The sequence below is a fragment of the Phragmites australis genome, chromosome 10, assembly GCF_958298935.1.
Source record: "Phragmites australis chromosome 10, lpPhrAust1.1, whole genome shotgun sequence".
In the NCBI taxonomy this organism is placed as follows: domain Eukaryota; kingdom Viridiplantae; phylum Streptophyta; class Magnoliopsida; order Poales; family Poaceae; genus Phragmites; species Phragmites australis.
In genome coordinates, this window is record NC_084930.1 from 6,845,691 (window position 1) to 6,856,903 (window position 11,213).

Consider the following 11,213-nt stretch of genomic DNA (forward strand, 5'->3'; position numbering starts at 1 on the left):
TTCCCTCTCTCCCCGTGTTATATTTCCTGGCTGGGTATCACACTGTGCATCAAAGGCGATGTTCCCAAACAAGACATCGTGATCCACGCCATGCATGCAGCGGGCCATGTAAGCTTGTCACACCAACGAGGCTTAGGTCCGTCAATCCAAGGGTGTGGTGGAACCTAACTAGCCGAGCAAACGAACCTCATTCGGATTAAAGCATGCCAAGTTATTAACGTCGATCTAGGCCCACGAGATCCCACACAGCACAATAAATGCCCTACAAAAGCTGACCCAAACGGCAAAGGCCATTGAAGAACGCTGCAGAACATGATTCTACCTTTGATTGGCAAATGGCAGCGATGGGTACCCGTCTTGCCTCCATTTTCTTCCGCTTTTATATAGAGAAATATGTTGTGGCGCGAACAAACTGGAACAAGGTTGAGTTGAATAATCAAATTTTTAATATGTTATTCCAAAGTACTTTTGAAACTCAATTGACTTCCGTGCAGTGCTTCAAGGTTCTCGATATGAACTTAGAGAACTTTATTACTACCTCCATTTCAAATTATTTGTCCTTTTAGCTCTTTCACAGTATTCAGATTTATCTATCCTTATAGGATTCTAAGAAAAAACATAGCCATAAACCCTACCTTATTTAGTGCTTGCTACATTTTCCAACACTTCTCTGTTAGTCACTGGTCACCATGAGTAGTTAAAGAGATAAACTAACTTAATGAATATACCTTTAGTAGAAGAACAGGACACATGCTAATCAACTACTATATACTAAAATATACTAAAGTGCCTGGAATTCCTGAATTCTCAGGGCTCATGCTACTATAGCTACTATAGCAGTGGATCCTATGTATGCACATGTATATATACGTATATGTATACATATACATGTATACACATATATATATATATACATATATATATGTAATTTTATTTTTTAGAAATTCTAGAAAAATGTTGAAATGAATATTAGTTACATTAAGAAATCGGCTGAAAAAAACTAAAATGCAAAGAAAAATATCTAAAACTCAAAAAAATATGAAACAAATTTCTTAGGTTAGTATTACTTCCACCTACATGTTAAAACTATGTGCACATATAAAAGTAATATTGTTTTCTCCATAATTAATTGAATGTGTTTAACATTAATAATTTCATAAATAGATATTAAAATGTACAAAATTTGTGAACCTAATTTTTTTAGTCTTATTTTATCGTGCTCTACACAGAAAAATAAAAATGTACGCACGTAGGCGTGACAATCAAACTAGTTTTTCTTAATACCCGTGCACAAGGCTAAAAGGACAAATAAGAAACAGAGAGAGTATGACATTTTGCTGCAGGCCGAATTCTCCACGTTGACGGGCCGCCGGCTGGAAGGGTTGTGCATATTGAGCCTCACATCGTAGGCTGAATCGGGGGCACATCGACCGATTGAGCCTCGCAAGACCCATGCTTTCCCTCCCTTTGAAGCTCGACGCGCTGCTGCTCCATGAATCCGGACGCGCGCTAGCTAGCTGCGGAAGCGGGAGAAGAAGCGGATGCGATCCGCCCGCCGCCTCAAACGCGAGCTCGAGGAGCTAATCTCTGCAACCTAATGGAGCCAGCGGACGTGGGTTACCCCGCCTTGAGCTGCGCGTGTACGGGGTTAACGAGGTGACCGAGCTGGCGTTCGACATCGACGGCTGCGTCGACAAGCTCGATCGTCCATGGAAACGATGCCCACGGTGAGAAATCCTGATCGAATCATAGCACAACTATCCTATGTAGGTGTTGTTGGTATTGGGAACATGCTTTTGAATTCTTATCGTATGTGAATAATCCCTGTGACACTTCACTCCTGCGTTCCAAACAGGCTCTCAAGATCACTCGTCTTTGGAAGATGCTGAATCCCCGCCGATGACATCTCGGGATTGGAACAAGAACCTTCGTCTTGATCGATGGACCCCCAAGCCTGGCCTTGTCTCCGACGAGCGCCCCCTTCCGCCCACGTCTGCTGGTCTTGTGGGCATGGACAGATCCGTGGAAAAGCTTTCTCACTGGCTGACTGACGATGAGGAACACTGGCTTAAGGTTATGGCCATTGTTGGACAGTGCGGGATTGGAAAGACCACGCTTGCCAAAGAGGTGTACCGGAGGCTTAGAGGACGATTTCAGTGTCGGGCTCTCTTGTGCGAGCATCCCGGATGCCTGACGTGAGGAAAATTCTCATGGACTTACTCTCACCAGTTCGACGGCACCAGCCCGTGGACGCGTACGAGGAGCCTGATCTCATAAACAGAATCAGGGCCCATCTGCGGTACATGAAGTATGTTTCTTTTTTTCTTCATATGTTAGATTATTTCACCTGTATAACCACATGTTGCTCAGTTTTTCCCTTCTGTTGCTCCTACTATGCAACGATCCATCCTTTATTTTATCTTTTTATCTTTTCACTTGTGCTAAACGTAATTCATCAAGTTTTTAGCACCTGAGTGTCACGTATGTGGGCAATAGAGTGGAGATGGGCTCAACCAATGGGCTGGGCACGGCCCAAGCTTTTGAAGCCGATACAAAAGGGGCGAGGCACACCAGGATGAGCATCGAAGAACAATTACAGACACTCGTCTTCTTCATTCAGACTCATCTTCCTCCTCCCTGATCCCTTTATCAGTGATGATTCTTGATAATGAATTCAGAATATACCAAATAACACGCACATTAATCTACGTTTCTTGTGATTGGATCAAATAGATATAAGAATACGAAGATTTTATCTAGGTTCAAATCTTCTATGAGATAAGAGTCATATGTCATATACATTTTCTTATAAAGTGTATAAAATGGTTACAAAGTGTTCCCCTGCTTCTATTTGGATCTTCACCCCTTTATATATCGAGAGAAAAAAATTTCATACAAACAGACCGTGTCAAAACAGGTGACAGACCTACACCTAACGAAGCTTAGCTATTCTTAGCTCATCATGACGATAGATAAGCATGTTCACCCTACTCTGGTCATCATATACGTTATGTACCATCATCAAACATGGTCACACTCACCTGTCAGGCCATCCCGTAGTATTTATTTAATGCTACGGAACGGAACATTACAACATACCGTCCCACGACCATGCTTGCCAAAAGAGAGTGTATGTGGAAAGAAAATACCCGAGTGTGCAATATTAAATAAGACTTAACTAGTTAGTGAGTACCTGTCATACGAACAACAAGGTTTAGTCGTAGGGTCTCCTACCGTGACCAAGGGCTCGTTGCATGAGACTCGCTCTAGTCACACGATAAGGCCGTGGTCTTAAAAATCTATAGCCGACTGACATTTAGCGGTGTGGGGTACCCTTGTCGGGGCATCTCCTAGCCCATTACATCGATATTAGCCTCCAAACTCTCTCGTGGATGTGACGGATAGAGTGATTTGCTGTATGAATTCATGATCGCTGCACATCATGTGGTCATGATCTAATCTGATCGTGCCACTCGGACCCTAGATGACCATACTCGCCAAAATAGAACGTCCAGTAAAGAAAAATAATAGTATTAAATAAGAGTCTCCTACAGCGACCAAGAGACAGATCGTACGAGTCCATCCTAATCGTACGATAAGACCCTGATCTTAAAAATATGTACATCGACACCTTCCCCCTGCTGTTCTCCTTCTCCATTCCCAGTACCTCTATTTCTACCCCAAACTAGATTGCTAATAATCCCCCATCCGTGCTTCAGTCTATCTCTGCTTTACCTGTGCTGTGAACCATTGATGGTGTTTACTGCTTTGGTTGGGTTGTGTTGGCCATAGAAGGGTCCTGGAATGACATGAGCATAGTGCAGTAGCCGTCCAGCAGACAGTTAGTATGTTCTGTGTGGGGTGGAGCATTAGTGTTCAACGAGGATGCATTCAGAGTTGGAATTCTTCAGTAACTCTACTGGGAGTGCTGTATCTGTTGAAGCTTACCTATGGCACCTATGGTTGGTACGCTATATCTGATGAATGATGGGTTCCTGGTAGGCATTAAGGGATCCTATATACCTTGGAATCAGCAGCGAGCTGGTTTCAAACCCTTGCAGTTTACTGCTGTCAGTGGCCTAATTACAAAGGGTGTGCATGTTGGATTGAACTAATTGAAGCCATGGCCCTATTGGAACCAGCATCTGAGGGAAGGAAAGTTGCACTTGTTCAGCACAATTCTATTTGTTGTTGATGTGGGAAGCCAGTTCAGAGCTAGTGCAGGCTGTGTTGTCAATGTTGAGCACAATTCTATTGTTCAGGTGCAATATAACTTTGTCAAGATTGATCAGCTGAGATTATATGTCAATGGCAGGGAGCTAACACTGCTGCACATGGTTAATCAAAACCAGCTGGTGAAGAGATCTCCTTGGGCATGGTTGCTCAATTGCTCAGTTGAGAAGATGGCGCACTCAGGAAGGAAATATGATATGGGGTGCAAGTCAGCAAACTTCACAACTGCAAATGATATGATCTATACACTGATGGAGAGAAAGGAAAAGAGAGCACTGGGTATGGATATCAGTACATGCTCCTCTATCCAAAGTATTGCAATTGCTCAGTGGATTCAGGGATGGCAACGGGGCTAATCCCTGTTGGGGAATGTTTTCTCATCTCCGTTCCTATTTAACTATCGGGGGGAAGATTTCTCCTATTCCTATTCCCGCGGGGAATTTGCGGGGATCGGGTCCCTAATAGGAATGTAAAATTGAATGATATTTGATTATTTTTATATATTAACCATATGTATATTGTATAAATACGTAATTTATTGATGTATGGAGAGTAATTAATATAAGATTGATTAAATGTCGTAGGTTAGACAAAAAAGAATAAGAGTAATTTATTATTTACTCTACGTAATGTAATGTTTGTACATTTATAAACTAAGAAATATATATATATATATATATATATATATATATATGTGATATCGGGGATATAACGGGGAGCGGGGAGCATTTTCCCGTCCCATTCCTCATATGAGTTCGTGGGGACGAAATCTTCTCATCCCCGTCCCCTAACAGAAGAATTCCCCGCAAGAAATCAGGAATCGGGTTCTATTGACATCCCTAAGTAGATTCAAGTCCTAGTCTGGTTGCAGCAGAAGCACGGTGGTCCTTGTTTTAACAGTGTTGGTCCTTGTTTTAACAGTGTTGAACTGCATGGATGGTCTGATCAGCGATACGCACCTAGGTGTGAATTCCTTTCCAGCCAAGTGAACTTGGTTGCGTATAACCATAAGCTGCAGGCAAACTACATTGCAGAACAGGAGACCAAGAGCAACACTTCATTGGTCAAGCTTCTTACTGGTGCTGGAAAAATGCAGAAATAGACTTGTTGAGCTGGGAAGTTCCATGGTCTCATTCAAGCAAATCGAGTGGGAATCTGGTGGCCTGAGCTCGACGACGGGAGTTCAAGCATTCTCGGTACATGGCATCGGCTTGAGGGCAAGCCGAGTCTCAACAGGGGGAGAATGTCACGTATGTGGGCCATAGTGGAGATGGGCTTGACCAATGGGCTGGTCATGGCCCAAGCTATTGAAGCCGATACAAAAGGGGCGAGGCACACCAGGATGAGCATTGAAGAACAATTACAGACATGCTCTTCTTCCTCCGGACTCCTCTTCCTCCTCTCTGATCCTTTCCCCCTGCTGTTCTTCTTCCCCATTCACAGTATCTCTCTTTCTACCCCAAACTAGATTGCTAGTAATCCCCCATCTGTGCTTCAATCAATCTCTGCTTGTACCTGTGCTGTGAACCGGATTGTTTTAGTAATATATATATGTCTCTGATGCTTGTGGTGATTGGGGAGTTCAAGTGTTGATTGGTGTGTTTGAGCAAGCGGGATTGTGACACTGAGATTATGCCCCTTCGTCTAGAACTGAGTGGGAATAGCAATTGCTAGTTGTTACATAACAGATCAGCGCTTCAGGGTGAATACCTGAAATTCATCCCACTGTGTTGTTACATTTCACACTTAATCTTTGGGCAGGTGCTGCATTATAATAGGTAGTTTATGGCCTCCATCTGCTTGGTATATTATCAACCGTGCTTTTTCCAGATGGTGATCATGGCAGTAGGATACTGGTAACGGTAGAAGATAATAGTGTAGCTCGGACATGGGTTTGTGCTCCAAGTATATTTTTAAGATGCAACCTCTTACTGATGAGGGGTCAAGAGAATTATTTTTCAGTAGAGCCTCTGGACATCAATGTGATTTCCCTGGAAATCCCAGTGAAGCTATCCGTGAAATTATAAGAGAATGTGGTGGTCTGCCCCTGGCCACTATTACTACAGCCGGTGCTGTAGCAAGCCAGCCAGGTAGAACAGAGCAATGGAAAGAGGACTACATGCAGAGTCCATCAAGTTCGATTGGGCAAAAAATCCAAAGCTACTGGACGAACATCAAGAGTTCATGAAAAGAACGCAGAGAAAGGTAGAACGAAAGCAAGCTGATAGCAGGTCCTCTTATAGCTCTCTTCTGCTTCACGAATCAGCCCTCCTCGTCATGTATGCCCTTTCCGGAACCGGCTCCTCTAAAGTTGCTAAACAAAGTTAGAGTCGAACAGTACCGTGGATATTAATTTGTGAGAGCATGAACAGTAACTTACAGTGAAATACTACAGTACGCATACGGGTCGCAAGCCTACAGTACGCATACAATGCATATGTGTACTGTAGTGATACTGTAACACTAATCTGGAAGGTCTAAGGGCAAAGTTACGTAATGTTCACAGCCGGTTCCGCCCTTTCTATACCATGTGCCTCTTTATTTGCCATTGGATCGATCTTAGACGTAACTTATTTCATTTTTCTTGTTTTTTCCCACCATTTCTAACGAGTGTTAATGGTTCTTGTTGGCAGGTCAGCTGTCTTACCATATTCTTCTCCGTATCTGTCGGAACTTGTAATAAACGGTTGCGCTGGGAATGACAACAATTTATTCACCAAATTATTTCTATACAAATCCTATCATAGTACCAGAACAGAGATTTCTAAGAACTGCACAGATAGTTGTACTCCCAAAACTGCTGCGTACATATACATCCAAATCAGGCCCAATTCAGAACGCGGTAATTTCCCTTGATTTTTACGGGAACTACGCCACTTCTTATGAAATTGCAACGAAATTCCTACGCTCCAGACGGGGGCCTGTGCCGTATCAGTATGCAGCCTGGAACGGGTCAAGCTGTTACACTCGCCTGTACGGCCGTCTCGGGCTGTTGAGCAGCACCTTCTCCTCGATAGGGAGCCTGTACGGCGACACCCGGAACCTCTTGCTGTCGCGCCTCCTCCTCCTCTCCCGGGAGTGAGCCACCCACGCAGCCGCGGCCGCCATCGCGGCGACCGACGCCGCGAGCAATGCCTGGTACACCCGCCCGCTGTGCCGCCGCAGAGCGGGGCAGTAGCTGACGCTCACCGTCCGGAACGCGCGACGGACGGTCGCGCAGCTCGCGAGGTCGGCGAGGGCGGGCGCCTGGCGACGTAGCCTGTCGCTGACGCTGGCCACGACCAGCATCTTGGAGTACATCTCCGGCGTGAGGCGGCCGGCCGTCGCGCACACCTCCTGCCCCGACGCCGGTGCGGCCGTTGTGCGGCACACGTAGCGCTGCCACACCTGCGGCGCGTCCGCCGCGGCGATTTCGCTAGTGGCGCAGGAGTGGCCGGTGAGGTCGGCGTTGTAGGGGTTGCAGAGGAGCGGCAGGAGAGGGCCGGACTGGTTGTAGTAGAGAGGCGGGCCGGCCTGGGGTGGCACGTTGGCGTTGGACACGTTGGAGATCACCCGGTTGAGCGTGTCGACTAGCTTGTAGTTCACCTCCTCGCCTCGGCGCATCGCCTCGTTCGTCGCCGCCGCGTCGGCGCAGGGGAGGATGTCGTCCAGGGCGCTGTGGCCCGGCGGGCGGAGCACCCACTCGTCCATGGCGACGCAGGTGTCTCCTATCACGCTGAAACATAGGCATAGGTCGTAGTGTGCATTGTTATCTTGTTATTAAGAAATGTGATATGCAAATGCAACCAGAAAAATGATCTGCTATGTTGTACTCGTTCGGTCATAAATAATTATCATTTTAATTACGTGTAATTAATATTTTCAAATTTTACTATAAATTACTCTTTATGTATTGAATTTGGATATTTGAAAATGATAGATTAGATTTGTCTCGAAAAATATTTTATAATAATATATTTTTTCTATATTTTATAAATATATTATAAAAAATAGTAGTAAAAGGTGTGTTTTGGAAACCGTGTGTGTATGTCTAAAACAGTACTTATTTGTCACGGAGTATCTAAGTAGCAATTAGTGTTAAAAGCAGCCGGTAAAGAAAATTTACAACTGACCGCTGGTAGGTCCGGTACGGCTGTTACCAATGGTTAGTGACAAAAGCATTTCAAGTTTTGGCCGAAATTTGAACAAAATTTGTCCGAATTTTATCAAAATTATCCGGATTCAAACTATATATTAGCAAGTAAGAAGTAGCAAGAACGAACTTGTGCAGGAGAAGAAAAGTGCCGGACAGGATTAATGTTGCGGTAACTATGATCCATCCAAGAAACACCACTCTGCCAAAATACAACAACTGAAAATTAGCACGCCAATCTCTGAAAGAACGTGTTCGATCAACTGCAAGCAGAAGAGGACGTATGCTGTGTTAATGTGCTTACGTGTACACAAGCGACCCCAGCCCGGTCAACGAGAAAACTGCCACAAATGATGGGAGAAATTTCGTGTTATGATTTCAAAAGTCTGAAGACAAGTAAATGATATTGTTGCAATTTCAAGCGGATCAGGTAAGAGCTAGCAATTTGTGCTCACCGAAGCCAAGAAACACCAGTACCAGCATCACGGCTGCGACAGCGATCAGGACCTTCCTTCTGCAATCAAGTAAAAGATCATGGTATCATCAGTTCACCACTTCAATCAAGAACCACGTCGCCGGCGCTGTTCGTGAATGAATGGAGACGTACATGGTCTCCAGCGCGGCCCGGATCCTGCGCGAGTTGGAGGACGTGCGCGCGGCGAGCTCGTCCGAGGCGCCGTCCACCCTCCGCGTGACGTCGTCGATGCTCCGCGCGAGGTCGGGAGGCAGCGATGCCCCCGCGAAGCTGACCACCTTCGCCGTCTCCAGGAGGCCGGTGAAGTTGCGCAGGGTTGCCGCGGCGTCGTCGGACTGGCTCACCACGTAGTCCAGCGTGGCCGTCGTGCTGCCGTGGAACTTACCCTGCCCGTCGTACAAGACGGCGCACCCGATGCTGCAAGGGCCCATGATTCCAAATAAGAATTGCAAGTGAGCTGATTCATTGGAAGAGGAGCGGGAGAGGTGAGTGAGCTGTGATTGATGTGATTACACGGCTGATGCTGTGGCGGCGAGTAGGAGCGCGAGAGAGAGCGCGAACAACGGGCGCGAGTAGGAGTAGTTGCTGCCGCCGCCGCGGCAGCAGCAACGGCAGCAGCAGGCGACGAGCGCCGCGGCCGCGACTGTGACGAACCAGAGCGCGGCGGCCACGAACACCGGCGCCGCGCTGAAACCTGCCGACTGCATGATGCACCGGGCCGACACTGACGTCGTGAGCACAACAAGCGCATGTGGAGACGACAAGAACACCAGGCATCGGCAGTTGCATCACACTAGCAACCGGCAACACGGACAGGAAACCAAGAACTCACCGCTAGGTAGTGCCTGTCGCTGATGTTCCATCCGCCGGTGTAGTACCTCAGCCCGTCGAGGGGGTCTCTCCGCCGCGTCCGCTCCGCCGCTAACACGCTCCTGTTCGACGCCGCAGCTGCGATTCATCGATTGATCTCCATGTAAGTTCACATCTTTTGGTCGATCACAAACTTGAGAACAAGTAGTTCTTGAAGCGAGAAAAAAAAAAAGCTACCTGATGCATCGGCACAGAGGGATGCAGAGACGAGGAGCAGGACGAGACAACGTCTGCGAGACGACCCCATGGCAGCCTACACAACGGAAGCTCTGAGCAGACGCCGATCAAAAGAAACGTGAAATTTTCGCATGACCGAACGGCGTATATGCTGCTGCAAGCCTGCAATGGGTTGCTTTCTGGGTGGAGTGATTGGAACTGGTCGTACGAAGATTGTAGCGTTTTGTTTGTCCGTCGGAGATGTGGATGCATGGGCGGATGCCATGACCGTGTGAGATACAAGCGAAGGCTGGCCGAGTCGTTGTATGATGCCAAGTTATACAGCACTAGTTTATGAGCAGCCGCCTAAAGCGAAGCACTGCTCTTTCAGAGTAAAAGAAAGATGGGAAATGCTAGTCCACGTGTCGTTATAGACATGAGATATTTTTCGTGTATCCATATTCATCTATCTATTAATTTTTTTCATTTGCTTCATAGTTTTTTTTCATCTCAACGCAAATAAATATCTTGATAAGATATAACAATCTTGATAAGATATGCGTGCTTAAGGGCTAATGGAAATTTCGTAGTCAAAGAAAGGTAGGTCATTTTGCAGTTTCGTCACCGGCAAACGCAACACGGTTGTTTATACCTTTGTGTGTAGATCAACTTGATTAGAACAAGTAGCAGGTCCAAGCTGGTACGTAGCTAGATGGCTCGGAGTGCAGTTGTGTACCTAGTCCACTGGAATTGACTCGACGATGGTGGCCACAAGTATTAGGAGTACACACATCATGAGCGTATTCAGTTGGAAAGCACGTTTAGGGGACGTGCGCGCGTGTGTTAATGGTGCGACTGTGGTGTATAATATTTGTTGAGTGTTATACGATCTGCCTACTTTCTGCAAAAGGACACGTACCAGGTGCTCGAGTGGCTCAGGTGCCTTATCCTGAGCGGACGATCGAAATGCCATAGTTCGTTTCAAGGTTTTCCGAATTCTGAAAGCTTCCTGAGCAAGTAGGAAACTACTTGGTGAGAGCATCTCAAACCGAACCTTTAAGAGTTACTGGTATTTGATGTACATAGTTTATGTAGTGGGTCAACATCCTAGATATAAAATACTGCATCCTTTTGTGCCATCAAGTAAGAGAAATGGATGTATCACATTGTTTAAAACGATGATTACTTGCCCTGCTACATTACCAGCCATGAGTAACAACTAATGACATCGCCATGAGTACCCAGTGAATGTATGAACATCGTTCAACATCTCACGCAACGTTACACACAACTTGTGTCCGGCCTAGACATGACCGTTCACGCTACAAGTTATGACTTTAGAATCCA

General features: G+C 46.0%; 1 protein-coding gene across 1 annotated transcript; it reads right to left on the reverse strand.

Annotated features, from left to right (window-relative positions):
* Positions 1-6,912: 6,912 nt before the first annotated feature.
* Positions 6,913-10,158, reverse strand: LOC133930020 (uncharacterized). Its single transcript, XM_062376706.1, has 8 exons — positions 9,888-10,158; positions 9,673-9,788; positions 9,354-9,541; positions 8,973-9,257; positions 8,821-8,879; positions 8,670-8,706; positions 8,496-8,567; positions 6,913-7,948 (listed from the first exon to the last, which is right to left on the reverse strand). Exons 1-8 carry the CDS (start codon positions 9,955-9,957, stop codon positions 7,195-7,197), a joined length of 1,581 nt encoding a protein of 526 aa, XP_062232690.1. The 5' UTR covers positions 9,958-10,158; the 3' UTR covers positions 6,913-7,194.
* Positions 10,159-11,213: the final 1,055 nt, after the last annotated feature.